The sequence below is a fragment of the Sturnus vulgaris genome, chromosome 12 (assembly GCF_052056855.1).
Source record: "Sturnus vulgaris isolate bStuVul1 chromosome 12, bStuVul1.hap1, whole genome shotgun sequence".
NCBI lineage: Eukaryota > Metazoa > Chordata > Aves > Passeriformes > Sturnidae > Sturnus > Sturnus vulgaris.
The window spans coordinates 15,389,788-15,408,350 of record NC_142254.1 but is presented as its reverse complement, the minus strand read 5'-3'; the positions used below and the strand labels follow the sequence as shown (position 1 = coordinate 15,408,350).

The following is an 18,563-nucleotide window of genomic DNA, read 5'->3' as shown; positions in this document are numbered from 1 at the left end:
AGGCACTCCCTGGCTCAGGAGCTGAGGCAGCATTGCAACTCCACCCGGATCTGCTGGAGAGCTGCAGGAGGGAGATCGGTGTGCAGCCAGGGACAAGGACAAGCCCTAAATGATGACACTGCTCCTTGAGCTGGGAACGACCCAGCAGTGAAACCACCCACGGGATTTCCACAAGCCACCTGGCAAGTGCTGGCTCTCCCGTTGTTCACCACAGCCTCCCAGCAGGAAGGGTGAGAATGGTCAGCTTCCTCTGGGACAGGCAGGGAACAGAGCCCTGCTTTTCCTGGGCACTCCCAGCCAGAAGCCATGCCAAGGTGAAAAGCACTTCAAGAGATTCAGGCATTTAACACAACTTAAAAAAAATTACAAATATTTTAATAAAATTCATTATAAGTTACAGATCCCTGGAGAACAAGCTCCAGTGTATAAAATGGGAGACAGGCTGGGAAGAGCAGGGAAAGCACCAAGAGGAACCTCTTTCCCCAGAGGAAAGAAGAAAGAGGGACAGAAAGGTTCTGACAGACATTTATTGGGGGGAAAAAAACGAAAAACAAACCTCTAAGAATGGTCCAGTGGATGTAGAAAGACATAACTCAGTCTATGTCCCTCTGTTCCTCCACCCTTCCAAATCCTCACCCCCAAAGGCAAGCACATACGATGAGTCCTGTTTAAGTCACATATTTTAACAGGTCCAGGTAGACCTCAGATCTGAGGACAGTCTGAAGATACTGGTCTTCTGCAGCCCTGGTGCCAGCAGGGATGTCTGAGAAGCCAAGAGAACATCTCTTGGCTCAGGTCCTTGAGATGCACTGGCACACTGGCACAGTGTCCTTGCCCATGTCAGATGAAGCCAAAGGGGCTGGTCCCCTATGGCAGTTGAAGTCCCTTCTGTATGAAAAGGGCATCCACCCCACAGCAGGCATTTGTGGGGCAGTAGCTGCAGTCCTCAGCAGCTGCACAGCGAGAGCAGGGCCCTGGCCCACAGGGCCAAGCAACAAGAACCGACAGCACAAGCGGGAAGGAGGGGTGACAGCAGGCTCAGAGCCCTCCTGCAGGGACAGGCCAGCACACAGAGCAGCCCAGAGCTTGATGCTGAGATGAAGAGCTGAAATGAAGCAGCTTCCCTACAGGGCTTTGTGGGGCCCTCCACCCACCAGGGCCCCTGACACAGCACACACGTCTCTCCACTCAGGTCCTCCATCCAGCCCGTAAGGCACCAGGGCTGGGTGGGCGACCAGCCAGGCAGATTCCACTTCCCTACCATGCTGGAGAGGGGCAGGGGGAAAAGATGGACGCACGGAGAGATCTGAAATCCAGCCAGACCACGAGCAGGGGAAGCTTGGCCACCTGTATTTGTACATGAGGAGGTGCTGGCTGTTAGTCCAGGACAGCCATGAGGAGAAGCAGCTCCCGAAAGGCACTACCATGGCGGCCGCTGAGCCCAGACTTGTTCTTGACAACGTTGCTGATGTTTTTCAGCTGCTTGTAGCACAACTTGCATTTCTGAAGCCTGGAAAAAAATAACAGTAGACACAGCATGAATCCTTAGTTGCCTGAGGTGTGGCTGTTCCTGCAGTGCCAGAGAGGCTACTCAAGCAGGAGAGAAAAGCCCTGAAAATGGCCTGGAAGAGGCTGAAATATGAGCACAGCTCTGCAAAAACACCAGCCCACGTCCTGATGAGACAGGAGAATGGCATCCACAAAAGGACTTTTTCACCCCTCTTCCCCCTTTGGCAGTACAGTCCAGGGAAAAAGGAGGTGCTGTTTTCCAAAAGCCATTTCCCAGAAAGAAGCTATGCTGTGAATAAACTCAAAATCCAGGGCCTGTCTACCAAATCGTGTTTCTTGTGAGGCAGAGAGGAAAGCCACAGGGTGGTTTTACTCCCGATACTTTGTTTAGGTATGACTCAACGCACAGAGGCAAAAGGAAAAGCAGTCCTTGGCCTTTTCCTCTGAGCAGCAGGGATTGGTGTTTGCAGACAAAGGGAAGGCATGTCCAGTCTGGTATCTGAGCCCTGACGACAAGGACAAAGCTCACCCAAGAGAAAGGCTGGTCCCAGGAAGGAAGTGAAAGGTGTGCCTCACCTTTCCTCTCTGCTGATGTCCACTCCAACAGAAGGTGGTGCAGCAAGGATATCTGTGATGAGTGGCAGGAATCTCTGGAGAATGAGTTTCAGGGATGTGCAGCCAGTCTGCACGTAACTGAAAAACAGAGAATCGGGTCCCACTTGAATTTCATTCCTGTCCCCCAGCACACATCCCTCAAACAACTCCACTCTGCCACCTGCAACCAGGGAAGGAGAGCAACACATCTGAGTTCCAAAGCTTTGACAAAGCAAGCCTGTCCCAAAGGTCCTGGCACATACCCCATCCAAGTGGGACCTCTCTGCTAAAGGGCAGAGATGTCCTGCCAAGGGAACTTGGCAGGAGCCTCTCTCCCAGAAGAAAGGAAGAGCAGAAACTCCATCTTAAGAGAGGCTGCAATTTTTTCCCCCTAAAGATATGAGTCCCCAGGCTGTTGCAGGACTTCATTCCTCTTGTCCTAAGCTGAAGGCTTCACTCCCAGCAGTGTGCAAAGCCCATTTGTTTTAAATGACCCCTCCTAGCTGCCAGAGCTGTCTTAAATCTAACACACCTCAAACAAATATCACTATCCTGCTCTTCCTGCCCATGCATACTTACTGTATCTCTTCCCACACACACCTGGCAACTCCATCATTCTTTTTCAGGTGTCATACCAGCATGATACAGTATCCGCAGTGATTTCTCAGGATTTTCCTTCAGGTACAAAACACTCAGCACAGCTCCCCCATCACTACCTACATCCAGTCCCCCAAGCACACCATGCTCTTGAGGCCTCACCTTTCATATTTACTTTGGAGTAGTTTTTCTATCTGTGGCAGGACTATAGTACACAAATCCAGCTTCCAGAGAGACCTGAAAAGAAAAGGACACATCCTGAGACTGGAAACTGAGGCTTTACAAAGCTGAGCCTACACAAATAAGACTTCCTGGCAAACGCCCAGGCAGACAGAGACACTCAAGTTCACAGAACAAGTTCACTGACTCCCCCTCGTGAGAGAAGGTGGCAGGTTCGGACATATTTCTTTGACTCTCAGCAGAATCATTTTATGAAGTCCCAAGACTTTGATTTTCCTTGGCCCCAAATAACTCCAGCAGTTACTGTCACTGCAGGCTTGAAGATGTGACTACAAGCACAAGAATTTCATGCTGCCACGGCCCCCCAGCTAGGGGCTCTTGCACATCCCAGAGGCTGACCCTATCCAGGACTCACGCTTTTTGGTTGACAATATTCAAGAGATCCACGACAACAGACAGATCATTGATTGCCACCGCAGAGTCCAAAGAGTTCTGAGAGAGAAGGGGAAGAAAAAGTCATTTATTGCAGAGGTCAAACTGGTTAGGCTAATGCAAATTAGTATCTAGTGCTGCTTTTCCAAAACAAGGTAGAGGACACAAAGTTGGCCAGGGAAGAGAACTGTCTCACGAGAAAGTTTCCTCCATGTCTCTTTGTGACCGTTCAGCTGCAGCACTCTGTGGTGCATCCCTGGGGACAAAAGCTGTGAGACCCCGTGTTTTGTACGAGGCAGAATCAGCCCCAGGGAAGCAAAGAGAGCTGCTCAGCTGCTCCCCTCATGAGCCTCAGGTATTGTCCACATGCTTGCCTTGATGTCACTGGTGCTCCATACAGCCCGCACGGCGTCCAGGTTCTTGTGGCGGCTGGTGAGCACCACACACATGGTCTCGTGGCCTTTCCTGATCTGGGACATGGCCTCCTCATCCACCAGCTCTGCCTGGCTTTGGTTTTTCACAGCCTGCAAGTACAGACACCAATAACAGAGCACGATGGCACAGAAGGGTGGGAGCGTTCTCTGGCCTAGGTGAGAGCCAATTTTAGTGCAGAGAATGTCTGTGAAAACCATTTGAAATGGAAATGCTCAATTTGTTCTGATTTCAGTTACTTATCTCCTTTTTCTATTACGTCTATCCCAAACATCTTCAAAGTTTTGGAAAAACTCTCAAAAAAGGTGAATTTAAAGTTTACAAAACCAGTATGTTTTAATGAAGAAATGTTTTCACACACACATAATTTTTTTATGTGAAACACTTGTCTGGGAACTGCAAGTGTTATTACAAAGCATGAATCTTACATAATTCATTAGACTCTCAATTTTCTTCCTGCCCAGGCCATGCTAGAACCACTACTTCCTTTACTCACATTTAGAGTTTGGGATCATCAGGATGCTCTGGTGTTTCCCCCTTTTTGGGATAAGGGAATACCCTCCCCAAGAGAGACCAAGAAGCCTCCAAGATGCAAGAGGCAGAGATTCCTATGAAATTATTATGTACATGTAATGGCAGACACCAATTTTTTAAATGAACCACTGTATGGTACATGGAATAGTTCAGTGACTGTCTCACCCCTTGCTCTCTGCTTTGGTAACAGGTTCTTCATGAGCAGGGCTCAACTCTGCTGTATTCATACCTATCACAGTGGGGCAACCCCTTTCTGATGCCACCTAACACAGACATTGGCTGGAAAACGTTGTCCCGAGACACTTACTGGGAGAAAGTCAGAGGCCTTCAGGCCAATGGGCTCATTCCTGGCTGCAGGAATCACTGATGGCTCTGTTCTGGTCAAAGAAGTTGAGGAGGCAATCGGTGGCCTCTGGACTGGATCAGGCTGCAGGAGAAATTGGGATAAAAGCTCTAGCAGGAACAGTCTGGCCCTAGTCTGATGACATTTATTTCTGACCTGCTTTCTTCTCACAGCAGGGTCCTAACACAGAAGCAGTCTGCAGTTTGCTAGCATAATTTAAGAGGCAATAAAATGTCTCTCAGGTACACACCAGATGTAATTAAGGTTTGTAAAGAACATAGAGATGCCCCAGCAAAAGTGCCAAGTGCTGTTATTGTTATCTGAAATTAGGGCAATGGGCTGTGGCTAGCCTGAAGGCTAAGAGAGAATTCTAAAGAAGCCAGTAAAATGAATACTGGCCCATCAGCTGCTTGCGCTTTTGGCAACAAAACAACCTCTGTTCAAGCACTTGTAGAAACCTGGCACTTGGTACTCTGGAGTGCCCCAATTTTGAGATGCAAGGAGAAGCACCACTGCAAGCACAAGCAGCAAACTAAAACAACAGAGCTTGTCAGAGGCTTGGCCTTGGTTCCACTGCTAAGGCAAGACACTTGGCAGCACAAAGCCTGGAGCTGCACTTTTACTGCTCTTCAATGAAGGAATGAGTCTGAGTAGAAATCACAAGTTGTCCAGCTCTGCACATCATTCACAGAACAGGAACAGCAATTCACAGATCACACAGTACATACGAGCTCTTGCTTTGGCAATGAGGTCTGGACATCCACAGCTTGGCTGGGCTTTACTGCTTCCTTTGCAGCTCCAGGCTCTACCAAGAGGGAGAAAAATGGGAAAGAAGAAACTGATTGTTACTTTCAAGAGTTGAGAGCAAAGGCTCTGTTTAGCTACACTGCAAGGAGTAATTTCTGCCTTAGGTAGCCCTCCCTCTTTTGAGAGCCATTAACCCCATCCCCACCAAGGGGTCATGTCCATACTCACCATCCTCAGGAGGGGCAGGAAAGGGCTCATTTCGAGGAGGAGTTCGGCCTACAGAAAAAGATTTAAATAATAAACAAATGAAGGAGAATCCAAGGCTACAGATAAGTGGTAAGTCAGCCTTGGAACAGAGAAATCTCCAACAACTCCACACAGGAGGGTAATCAGTGATACAACAAGCAGAGTTTTCTCCTTTGAACCTTGACACTAATGTTGAGTTTAGCTGAAAGCTTTCAACCTTCATGGACAGGAGGGACAAAACTGACCCCTGTGGTTCACTGCTGCTGTAGAAGTGTGAAGTGTGAGACAAGGCACTGTCACGACAATTGTTACTAGGAAAAATCCACCTCCCGTTATGGATTAATATAAGTAAATAAAAATAATTGCTATGAATTCCTCAGAAAAAGTATCTTATTTTTATCATTTGCATAAAATGACACTGCACAATGCCTCCTAAGCAACAGTCTTTGCTTTAACAAAACACTTGGCTTTCCCCTCTTTACTGAAGACTGCTGATCTTATACATATCAAAATTTTAAGCTAATAAAATTCCCTTAGCACTCTATTCAGATTAGGAAGGCAGCACATTTACAATGAAGCTCTGGATTCTGAGCCAGGCTTCAAACAGACATCACTGTACCCTAGTAAAGATGCCACCTTTAAGCCATTCACCAATATGATCTGGGCATCAGTGTCCAAGCACAGAATGTTAAAGAAAAGCTTTCTAAACTCTCTAGTCACAGGTGAAGTGTCTGTTACAGTAAGCCAAAGGTCAGTTCTACCAAATCAGTTTAGCACTCTGATCTCAAACCCAAACACTACTCAAAAGCACAATAAACTCTGGTACTGACAGATTGCATTCTTGGGCTGGAAGATCTCTTTGTAATCTTCCTGGTTCTGGATCTCAGCCCTTGATTCCTTCTCATCCCGGTCGTCTTCACTGCTAGGACTGTGCCTCTCACTCTCCGAGTTGTGCTTCACTCTGCTGTGGAAAAAGAGTTGTTGTCAGGGGAAGCCATATTGTCAGAGAAAGAGAGAGCACTGAGTGCCTGGGACATTTCCATAAAATCTTGAAACTCAACAATCCAGCAGACTCCCTCACCTCTGTGGCTTGCTGCAGCTCGTGGAGGGCCTGTCATAGATGCGGCGAAGGGAGGACCCTGTGGGGGTAGGTGGCACAAGAGGCTGGTCGTCCCTGATCAACCCGTGAGGAACAGAATCTGATTTTGGGACTCTGCTGAGATCCACAACGAAGGAAGAGACTGTGCTTTGTGCAAAGGAAACTCCTATCTGCAGAGGCAAAAGATCAAGATAATTCACCAAGGTGGGGGGCACACCAGCCCTTTTGAGAACAGGCATGATGGAGTGACCCTGAGCAACTGTGCTCAAGCACTGCTCAGTTCAGTGCTGAGGATTTTTCAACCTGAAGTTGCCAGCGATTTGTAAAAGGCTTGGATAAAACTTTTGCCAAGCATAGCTTCTAAATACTCGTCAAACTAAGCTCCAGTTCTCAAGCTAAGTTCCAGAAGCCAGAGACACAAAGTGGAGCACAAGGCACACAGCCTTTGGGCATGCTGCAAGCCCTGACACAAGCTAACAGGTCTGAAGGCCTGCAAGGAGGCAGCAGGATTTTATCTTGTGTTTCACAGCTGCCTACCCCCACCTCAGGAGCAGTGGCTTACCAGCTGGTTGTTGCTGATAGACAAGTCAGCTACTTTTCCCCAGTTCACCAAGACCACATCAAAACAGCGCTCTGGCTCCCAGCCGTACACACGCAGTGAATCCTGGAAGCCACTGTACAAGCAGCAGCCATCTGGGTTGAAGAGCACACACCTGGGAGGAAGGCAGGAGAATCAGGCACAGCATTCCCACCCTGCTCAGTCCTTCTGGGTCTCTGACTACATTGAACACTTTCAGTTCTGTTTCTAACAATGAACCTTGCAATGTGATGTTCACCTGTGCAACTTGGTGGGCCTGTGCAACATCTCCAGCAGCCCAAACTTCTCCCCAATAAAGCCTCTCTCTAAGGAAACCCCCTTCACCCCACCTTTAGTCTCTGCCTAGCACATTTCAGTAGGAATTTAATGTACCTGACAGGAGTAGCCTCCTCTTCAATACAGCTCACAACTTGAAACTTCTCCAAGTCCCAGAACCGAACAGTCCTGTACACACAACACAACAAAATTCATTTCTTGTCACTCTAGAAATCACAGTAGGATCCAGATTTTAAACAAAACACTGACAGTTAGAATTACTTTTGCTGTTGTGCACATACAGTGACCCTACCCAGAAGGCTGGTCTAGCTACGATCCATGAATCCAGACAGAGATACTTGGAGGTTCTGGACACAGACAGGCATTTAGAGCTGACCCAGAGCTAAAAGAACACCCTGCCAGCTGAGCAGGGCTGCCTGCTGTTCACACAGGATGTCAGCTGGATTGTGAGAGACTTGGGGCTACACACTGGTTTCTAGTGTGGCAGAAGGTGCCATCAATTTTGGATGAGAAGGGAAGATCTCCATGTTCTGCCCATCACAGATGTCATGTCCTGCTGTCTAGATGTCTGGCTCTTGCAATGGCAGGTTTGAGTTGTGTGACATTTCTCTTTGCCATGTTCCTATGAGGAAGGGCATAAAGAAATGGAAAAGACATATACATTTCCCTTCTTTCTCTCTCCCCTTAGGTACCTGTCAGAGCTGCCAGAAGCCAAAAGGTATTCATTGGGATGGAATTCAACAACGTTTACTGGGCCGGTGTGTCCTGTAAACTCAAACATTAACTTCCCAGCAGTCAGATCCCACAGCTGAAAGGAGGGAAGAACAAAGACTCTTGTTAGAGATTTCCAATACACTTGGGATCTCCTTGTACTGGCAAGCTTCTAACACTTCCCCTCTCCATGAAGAGACCCAAATCTGTCAAAGAAGGCAATAACCAGGGAAAAAGTACCATCCAAATAACTTAAGGCTTTGTTTGGGTTTTTTTTTTTGTTTTTTTGGGTTTTTTTTTGCATTAGCTTTTATTTTCCATGTAATTTGTCCCCTAGAAGTTTCTGCTTTATATTTAGAGACTAAGACAAAATATAGCAGTTCCATCTGTCCCCACAGGCTGTATCTCAAAAGTAAACAAACAAAAATCCAAAAGCTCTGAATCCCCTAACAATTCCTTCTTCCTGTGTTCTAGTCTGCGCTTGAAAATGCAGTGAAATAACTGATCAGTTAATTTCATGTGAAACTGAAAATAAAATCAGTGCTTCATCCCCATTCCTCCATAATCTATGAAACAACTCAAGTCACTACTTCAGTCAATACTTTCCTGAACTCCTTCTCTTGCTCTGCCTAGTCCTGACAGCAATTTTCAGACTGATAATCATATGTCATGTGTATAACACAAACAGAGCCAGAAATTAGTCTGGTGAAGCAATGTGCTGTGGACAATTCATTCTACAAGGTTTACTGAGGACAACATTCAGGAATCACAACTCTACTACCATCAAAACACTGATTTTTCTGTGCATAGTCTCTCCCAATGTGTCTGCTGGATAAGGGCATTTCAACCCATGCAGCTCTTCCATGGGTGTTGTGGACCATCAGACACAATCCCCACAGGAAAATTATTCTCTGCAAAGCCACGGGGCTCAGCCAGCTGCCAAATGAACTAAGGGAATTTATGAGTGAGTGCTGGTAATGCCTGGTAGAAAGACAATCCCAGCATTCCCATGTGCCACAAGCACATAAGGAGGGTGTCACAATGAATTACCTTTACAGTGTGATCATCAGCAGCAGAGGCCACCCATTTCCCATCAGGGCTAAAGCGGAGACACCGAACTGCTTCTGTGTGACCCTGAAATAAGGAGAACAAACAGTACTCTGGCTTTTGTCTTTCAACCCTATACAATATAATAAACCGAAAACAATTAAGTGTTTTACAGAGCTCACAGCTTGCAGAACACAACACTGCACTCAAGATGCTACACGCAGCCACACTAAATGTGTGTAATCTCTCTCCACTAGTCATTTATGCCATCAGTTTAAGTATGGCAAACACAGATCTGGCTTCACTAATAAGAATCAGTTCTAAATTAGATTTACATATACTCAGAAAGAAGTGCTATGACATTTAGTGTAGTGGTTTTGATTTCTCTGGTTTTTACATGAAATTAATATACAGCAGGTTATTCAGGTAGAAAAAGATGCCAAGAGCAGAACCATCTCAGTGCAGTGTTTGTACCATTAACAATATAAAGAAACCCTCACGGATACTCTCCATCCCCCACTGAAGCCATTCACACTACGATACCCATTGATATCCCATAATATCCATTTCATATTCCCATACAGCTCGCAGAGGCCTGCTGAGTTTTGCCAGGCCACTTACAAATCATGCAGACTTTATTTTCATGCTGGAAAACCAGGAAGTTCATTGTACATAATCACATTTAGGTTTGCTCCCAAGTCCTCAAGAGAAATACTTCTCCCTTCTTTGCCTGAAACCTAATGAAACATTTTACCTTGAATGTGAAGATACAGCCTTTTCTTCTTACATCCCAGAGCTACAAGGAAGAAAAGAAAACAAATTATACGTTTGGAGCAGTATGTTGGGAGCTCAAGGGTCCTGCCAGAACAAGAGATCTGTGTCACCAAGCTAACAGATACTGCAGAATGAATGGGCTGCTGAAGCCCTGTAGGCCTTAGGGGTATTTTCTAACTCCCCAAATCACTCCTGGAAGGTAATTCTTAGTACAGCAGCTCAGTTCTGACAGTCAAACACCAGCCTGAGGAAGTTGATACAATCCACAGCAAGCAGGACATCTGTGCTGGCTGACACCAGGCCTTGGCTGGCACCTTACTCAGAGCCACATTCCACACCAGAGGAGTCACATTCATGAGCCGGCTGTGAAAACACACGCATGGATTTCACAAGCACTCACAAACACACCTGCCCACACATGGAAATGATGATGTGCAGCATCCACCAACAGCTTGACATAAAACACGTTCTGGCACTCTTTAAAACAAAGACACTGCAAGTAAAGAGGTAGATCTCTAGTGGAAGCTGGGTTTTACCTTAATGTTGGTGTCCAAGGAGCCAGATGCCACAAAGCTTCCAAAAGGATGGAAATGAAGGCTGCAGATATTCGCTTTGTGACCTGGTAGGGTACGAAGAACTGGGAAAAGGAGAAGCAGAGCAGAGAGAAGGAATAGGGGGAAAATATGTAATAGTTTATTTCCACCAGAACCATGTGGAACTGTAGCCATATTATCCCCCCCATTATTTTATGGAAATATACATTATTTTGTGGAAATGCCTCTGACTTTACCCCAATGCAAAGAAACAGCAATAGAAAGCCCATGATCAATAACTTAATGACAGTTCTGTCCCTAGGTATGGATAGAACTCCAAAGATCTCCATTCTGAAAATGAGGCAGCTGGCAGGCAGCGTATCTTTCCATTTGTTACACAGGCAGTAAAATGGGCTGGAGGAAAAACAGTTTTAGCCAGGAAGTGAAGTGAAACAGTCTTGACTGCCTGCAGCATTCACCTTGCAGTTATTAGACAGACCCTTTCCCAGGACTCTGCACCTCATCCAGGCACCACTTCTTACGTTCCAGTATTCACCCTGGACTCCTTCAACTGTCCCTTGCAAGAACCATCATAACCACAGGAAATGAATGCTTAGGAAGCAGGAGACAAAGAAACGATCAGTATTTCAGCAAGTCATCAAGTAACACCCCCTGTAATTCTGGAAACCAGAAAGGACCAGTAGAACTGGTACATCATATCTCGGCAAGCAGTGACAAATGCAGAACTCAACTCTAAGAAAAACTGCTCAGATAATAACAAGGGCAATTCCTCTCCCTCATCCGTCATCTGGAATAAGTCAATAATTCCCCTGGCAGAAATTAGCTCTTGAGCCAGAGTTGGGGTGGTGATTTGCACAGACACTGGCTCATAGGTCTTCTAATAAATGCAGCCAGATCAGCTACTCCCCACAGGCAGAGCCAAACTATTCCATAACTGAACTGATTCTAACTGTCTGAATGACAAAAGTGCTTTTCAGTATTGATGCTGCCTGTGGTTTGCCTCCTTAGCTCAGCCAGTGTAAGTCTATTTTCATTACACATTCCTTCTATGAACAAGTAGCAACCAATAAGAAATATTCAGTCATTTTCTGGTATTCCTGCTGGAATGCACTCAAGTGATTTATGATAGCTTTGCAAACTCATTCTAGGATTTGAGGAAAATTCAACAAATAAAGCATGACTCAACAGTGGCCTTTAAAGGATCAGAGCTTAGTGAGTTAATAGCTTTCACAGTTTATTAGAAATTAGGTCCTTGTCTATTTATGTAGCCATGTGGCAGGAGAGCAGAAAAACTGCTTGAGGAAAAAAGAAAAGTTAGAACCTAAGAACAAGAAGTCAACAAGCAGAGGATTCCCGCATTTATGGAGAACTGAATAAACTTGAAACTTCCAATCTGGCTTGGGATCCTTTTATTAAGGTTGACAATTCTAAGCTGAAACTCTGAATACAAATTCTATATGCCAAGTTATCTATATATGCATGGAAACTGATCTGGAATATAGATTTTGACACACTCAGGTCAAAACCATGGAAACTAGTTCCTCAGATCAGTGTCCCCAATACATGTCCAAATTTCTGCTGAAGCATGAATACACAGCTCTGTAGCCTCAGTAGAAGGGCAAAATAACAGGTGCAGATGAAGATGAAAGCAATGCCAGGCTCCTGTTCCTTCTTAAATCAGGAATCTTCTGGGTCAGTATAGGCATTCAACATAAGTACTCCCCAAAAAGTGTGCATGAACAGAAGCAAAACCTCATGGGCACATACCTTTGGCAGCTTCCAGGTCCCAAACTCGAATGGACCCTGACCGGGACCCTGCAACTATGAGCTTCTCATTTGGGTTCACTTGAAGGCTTTCTATGGGGCTTGTGTGGCCTGTCAAGCTCTGCAAAGAAATTAATCAGTCTCAGTCAACAGCTGCTGGCACAGCCCTGTGTGTTGGCATTGCTCATACTCCAGGGGTAACTCTTTAGCCATGAGCTGGCACCACCTGGCTGTGCACAGTCCTTTTTCCTCAGCAGCCAGCAGGATGGCAGAGCACTCTAAAGCCCATCACTGCACCCAGCATAGCACCTGTCTTCCCACATTATCCCACTTTCTGGGGCACACTGACTAAGTTTGAAAGGATGCATCAACAGAGACACAGGTAGTTAAACATTAGGTGCGGATGCTCAGACAAGGCTGACACATTCTTACATCATAAAAATTATGCTGTGGTAGCACAATGGCACCGTGTTTGCTTTAAATGGGTCATGTAAGTGTCATGAACCAGTTACAAAATCAAAGCAAGAGCAAAAGCAGGGCTACTTTGAAACCTTCACACAAGCACAGAGCCACAGGTTGCTGCCAGCAATGGATGTCACAGTGATAGCATGGTGTAACACTGAAGTACTGACTTGAGGCATAAGGCAGTAATTCACATGTAGGAAGTTCCTTTCATCTTTGAACACCCAAAAGCTTACAAATTACATCAGCATTTTGAAAAGGCCTATATTTTAGTAAACACAAGAATATTTAAAACTAGCTCTAGAAAACAAATTCCACCATTGCAGACTTTCTGCTTGACTAATAAGCAGTATTCTCTGCTTTAGTCCATCCTCAAATGTCTTTTTAAATAGCTACACTAGCTCTGTGCCTCCCACACACATACAGAGGCTGGGAATGCCAGCTGGAAGCTGCCTGTTCTGATGGAGCTTTCTTAGGAATCCATGTGCAATTGAAATCCTCTACAAAATCCACAGTTGCAACTGCCATTACTTAGTGAGAACTAGAGATCACACTTAAACCAAGTTGCAATGTTACTTGAAAAGGTTCCTCTTCTCCCTCTTTCCCAACACAAACATCTATAATCATTATAATACAAACACTAAAAATTAATTTCAGAGGACAACCCCAAAAATCAAGATTTTTTTGATACACAAGAATGGCACAAGCAGCTTCAGTCAGTCCCTGCCTCTTAGAAACAGCAGCTCTCAGCATCTGTGGTTCCCAGGAAGTGCAGGAGAGGTGCAGCTCTGCTACCACAAATAGGTACAGAGTTAGTGCTTCAACCTTCTTCTCTAATAAAGCAATAGTCCAGTTTCAAACTGGAGTCATGCCACCACCAAAAGCCTGGAAAGATGCTGCTTAACTACACTATGCAAAAAGCTCAGCACTACCAAAGGTAACCCTTCATACACTTAATGAACAGAAAAATAAAGTGGATGAATTCTCTTTTTAGCCTTTTTGACCTGACTCTCCTGATTTCTTTCCCACAAGGCTCACACTGGCTAGAGCAACGCCTTCAGTACCACAACATTATTGTGTTGTTAATTAAACAAATGACAAGAGATGTGCTACCGTTGGTTCCATACAACACCCACTCAAAGTGGATAGATATCTGTTAAATAGATATTTATGGTGCTCTTTAGTGATCACTGCTGGGGTAACCCTACCCTTGCTGACACACTGACAGAGTTACTCCTCCCCAGCCTACAGCAAACTATCGTGGCAACCTTTATGCTGACAGTTAGGGATGGTGGCACAGGTGGGATTGCATCCTGCTGGGGATATCTCCTGCTGTGACTGCAAAACCCAGGCTATAAAACTGGCCCCTGTAGCCTGTACTATAAAACTAGCTGTTCTTGTACAAAACTCTTCCTTTAATTATTTGTAGACTGATAATACAATAAAGCACAATATTTACTATCTGAGTAAGCACTGGTCCAGCTCAAGCATCTCCACAAAGTCTCTAGAGCAGTGGTTTCACCAGGCACCCAATTCTGTCCCTATCTTTAGCTAGAATCTGGTTACACAGCCTTGTGTTGGCAAACTCTATTCAAAAGTCCCACAGGCTCCACCCCAACAATCTTTCCCCTCATTCTCTACCCTCTAAACCTCAGAATCAATACTCCCATCCCCCAAAAGCTGAAAGCAGGCCTGTTCTTACCATGATGCAGTTGGGCTTGCTAACTGACCATATGTTGACCCGACAGTCGTCTCCTCCAGTGGCCAGCATCCGGCCTGAACCTTTTCCCAGGACTACTGAGGATACATTGCTGCTGTGGGCCATGATCTCTTCTGCATAAAACAAAGCAAACACTTAGTACGGATCAGTTACAAAAATTTTCACGCCATCCCTCCAAAATGTCTAAAAAAAATTATTTCTTCAGAAACACTCTCCAGTTTCCACTGCACAAGCTGCAGCAGCCCACTGCTCAGATAAGAAGTCACACTATTATCTTGCTTTGAACAGTCCTTCTTGGCTCTCCCTGCTGCACTTAAAACATTTACTGACCAAAGCTTCATGACTCTAGTGCTCACATGGCTTACAAAAAGCATCTTCTCTCACTTACAGCAGTTCAAGTGAACTTTTGAAGATTTGCTCAAGTGCAGCAATCTGATCACAGAAGGCACTTTAGCTGCAATAATGCAGAGCAGCCAGAGTCATCTAGAAAAGCCCTCTAATCCTGTTCTAGAGACCAGCAGCAGCAGACAATCCAACTTGAGAGGAACTGGCAAAGGAGCAGCAGTACAGTTTGTTACCTTACCCAGAAAAAAGCCAGACTCAGCAGTGGGGAGAGGTGGAGCTCCCTTCCCTGAGCTTTGGCAGAGTCTTTGCTACATCCCCACTAGGTAACACAGGCAAAACTGAGTACTGCAGGGCATGCAGCTGTGACAAAATAAGGTGAATATCCATCCAAATGGGCAGAAAATAACAAATCTGACTGATGCTCAATGGCTGTTAAAAATTGAGAGCTGAGGGGATGCTCTGTCACTGCACCAACAGAACTCTATGGAAAGCTCATAACAAAGAAACCAATTTCGGGCAAAAAGAAGCTGAATGAGTATCTTTGCTTAGACATCTCACATTGGAATTTTAACTTCACTCAAAATTTTGGCAGGGTTTTTGGCAGATGCATTTACCAATATCTTCATCTTACTGTTCTCTTCTTTGAAAGGTCACAAGATTTGCATGCCTAATAGTTATGAAACTGTAAGAATAGTTATGAGTCTGTAAAAAGGCTAGGTAGCATCAATTCAGCTTTCATTCAGATTGTTTGGCTAGGAGGAGCAATTTGATCATTTTACATGCAACACTAATCCAAAAGGATTTTAGATGGCTGCAATAATAATTACAGGTACTTTGATCTCAAATTCTCAAGAGTGTTTTTTTGAAAGCAAAACTGCGCAACTTTCACTTGGGCTGGAGAAACACCTTTCAAATTATAAAGGTAACTGGGCCACAAATTACATGTGAAGGGCAAATCTGAAAATACACCTGCATTGTGTTGAAAGAACAAACTTCCACATAAAAATGCTAAAACAAAGCCTGTATGGATACACAGACTAGAAGGTGACCAAAAGTACAATTAGCAGTACTAGACCAACTCACTCATTTGCAAAGACAGATGCTAAGCAATGCTGCTGAAATGAGTGTGTCAGCAGCTCCACTTTTCCCCCTCTTGATTTCCTTCTTAATAATATATTGTAAGTTTAAAAGTCATTGTGGAAGCATCTAACCCTCTGTTCCTAAAAGCCAGGTGATAAACTGATGTCTGCCTTGGGCAGAGAGGTTCATTTGCTCTCCAACAAGTCCCTTAAACCCACAAAGTTTTTATTTTATGAAGTTCTTGTCACCAGCTATCATCCACCAGCCCAGTAACACTGAACTCCTAATTAGCATTGCTGAAACATCCCTAACACTCAGAATGCTTTTCCCTCTAAAGAGGATGCTAAGACGGGTAAGTCTAGCAAAAATGAAGATCAAGAACCTCTGACCACCTAGGGAGAATGGAGATGGACAGACTTCCAGCTTTTCCTGAAATTGGAGTTTCAGGGATGGGAAGATAAGCCAGCAAACTGACTTTCTGCTCAAAAAGATACAAAATTCCTAAATCAATAATCTCAGATGACTTCATGTGTTACCAGACAAGGACACTATTTCTGACAGCCAGTTTCCAGAGCCCACTCACTGATTAAAGCAACGGATCACATCCTATTGCTTCTAAGCATTCCTCAACAGCCCTTATGAAATAACTCATCAGTGACCAGCTGGAAACTGACAGTCAGCAACTGTCTACTGCTCCTTCAGAGGAAGAATAAGGACATGAAACCAGCAGATTCTTACTGCCTCTTGCAAAGCAACTTCAAGAGGGTGGGATACACAGGCCCTGCAAAGATCATCTCATTCCTCCTGCAGCAGAGAGCTCAGTGAACCTTGTGTAACAAGTGAGCACCAATGAAAGACAACCCCATAGAGTCTAAGTTTGGGGCCTTCTCCCTGACACTGAGGGGATGCTCCATCATAATCTGGCTCTCAAGAGCAGTTTCTACTGAATGACAGAATATTCTGAGTTGGAAGGGATCCACAAGGATCATCAAGTCTTACTCCTGCTTGTCCTACACAGGACAATCCCCTCCTTTGCCTGTTGTGCAAAGGCAGGCTTGGTGCTGTAACTAACTCCCAGGGGAACCTGCTCCTGTGAAGGTGAAGAGCCTTTTCCTAATATTCAACCTGAACATCCCCTGGCACAGCTCCAGATGCTCACTCAGGTCCTTTCACTGGTCACAGCAGAGATCGGAGCTGTCCCTCCAAAACACTCATGAAGAAGCTGCAGCTCATGATAAGCTCTGCCCTCAGTCTCCTCTTCTCCAGGCTGAACAAGCCAAGAGACCTCAATCATTCCTTTGCATGGCTTCCCCTCTAGACCCTTCACCATATTCACAGCCCTTCTTTGGATGCTCTCCAAAAGCTTTATATCCTTCTTAAACTGTGGTGCCCAAACCTGCCCCAGGACTCGAGGTGAGGCTGTACCAGCACAGAGCAGAGCAGGACCATCACCTTCCTCGATGCACCCCACGGCACAGCTGCTCTTTGAGCTACCAAAGCACACTGCTGACTCATTTTCAACTTGACATCGACCAGGAACCCCACATCCCTTTCTGTGGGGCTGCTCTCCAGCCTCTCCTTCCCCAGTCTCTCCGCACATCCAGGGTTGCCCCTTGACAGATGCCCCCCCCCTCACTGCCTCGGTTGTTCTTGTACTACAGTAAAGTCATGTGGGGTTAGACAGCACTTAGCCTAGCGCTGCAGCAACTATCCAGAAAAAATAAAGACCGTGACCCTTTGAAAACAGCACTGACAAGGCCAAGCTATTCACTGTGCCGCTATGTTTTCCAACAGGACTTTCAGGAGTTAAAAATTCCAGTCAGCAATGTAGAAAGAGGGCCGGGGCACCATATCCAGGGCAGGGATGAGGTGGCTCCTATCCCTCCCCACTCCCAGCCGGGGCGGCTCCCCCGCCCGGCACTCACGCAGCTTCCATGCCGTCTTCGTGGTGACGGCCACGGCCATGGCTCAGCAAGGCGCCTCTCGGGCGGGCAGCGCCTTCCTCCTCCCGGCGAGGCTCCGCTCCGCTAGCGCGTCCTACGGCCAGGCCGTGCACCGGGGCTGCCCCGGCCGTCTTGCGGGCACACAAACACAGTCACGGCGAGACCCTCGTGAGAGGCGGCGCGGCGGGGGACGAGGCCTCACCGCTGATGAACATCACGGGAACGAGAGCGCTGTTCGGACCGAGGGCGATCGCCTGGACGGTGGTGGCGGCGGGGCCCGGCAGTACCGGACCGGGACCCCCCCGGCCGCCACCGCCCCACAACCGGCCCTTCACAACAACCCCGCGCCGCGCCGGGCGGTTGCCCGGGCTCCGCGCGCCGCTCCGCCAATAGGAAGCGAGGGCGGGGTGGTTGCCATAGCGACGGCAGCGCGGCCGCCACTCGCAGAGCGGCTTCTTGGCGGAGCCCCGCAGGAGCGGCCAATGAGGAGGCGGCGCTCTGGATGGGGGCCGCCATTTTGCGGGGCCGCCCTGAGGGGCGGGGGCCGGGCTGCTCCTGCCCTGCGGCCGGTTCGGG

At 46.5% G+C, this 18,563-nt stretch overlaps 1 protein-coding gene across 2 annotated transcripts; it reads right to left on the bottom strand.

The window, feature by feature from the left end:
• Window positions 1-513: 513 nt before the first annotated feature.
• Window positions 514-18,377, bottom strand: KATNB1 (katanin regulatory subunit B1). 2 transcript variants are annotated; one of them, XM_014889057.2, is made up of 19 exons: window positions 17,970-18,377; window positions 14,602-14,732; window positions 12,441-12,558; window positions 10,656-10,756; window positions 10,100-10,141; window positions 9,349-9,432; window positions 8,280-8,395; window positions 7,684-7,755; window positions 7,276-7,426; window positions 6,696-6,883; window positions 6,445-6,578; window positions 5,597-5,644; window positions 5,350-5,426; window positions 4,586-4,705; window positions 3,687-3,836; window positions 3,296-3,372; window positions 2,863-2,937; window positions 2,086-2,202; window positions 514-1,510 (listed from the first exon to the last, which is right to left on the bottom strand). In XM_014889057.2, exons 1-19 carry the CDS (start codon window positions 18,007-18,009, stop codon window positions 1,378-1,380), a joined length of 1,974 nt encoding a protein of 657 aa, XP_014744543.1. In that variant the 5' UTR covers window positions 18,010-18,377; the 3' UTR covers window positions 514-1,377. The 2 variants fall into 2 exon arrangements, with proteins under 2 accessions (XP_014744543.1, XP_014744544.1); XM_014889058.2 differs by having other exon boundaries at window positions 6,445-6,575; window positions 17,970-18,364.
• Between the last annotated feature and the right edge of the window lie 186 nt (window positions 18,378-18,563).

Coding starts and splice junctions, on each gene's coding strand:
- KATNB1 (XM_014889057.2), bottom strand. CDS start 18,009: ATGGCCGTGGCCGTCACCACGAAGACGGCATGGAAGCTGC. Junction 5,427..5,596: donor TCCTGCCCCTCCTGAGGATG/GTGAGTATGGAC, acceptor CCCTCTTGGTAG/AGCCTGGAGCTGCAAAGGAA. Junction 2,203..2,862: donor CTCCAAAGTAAATATGAAAG/GTGAGGCCTCAA, acceptor TCTGTTTTTCAG/TTACGTGCAGACTGGCTGCA.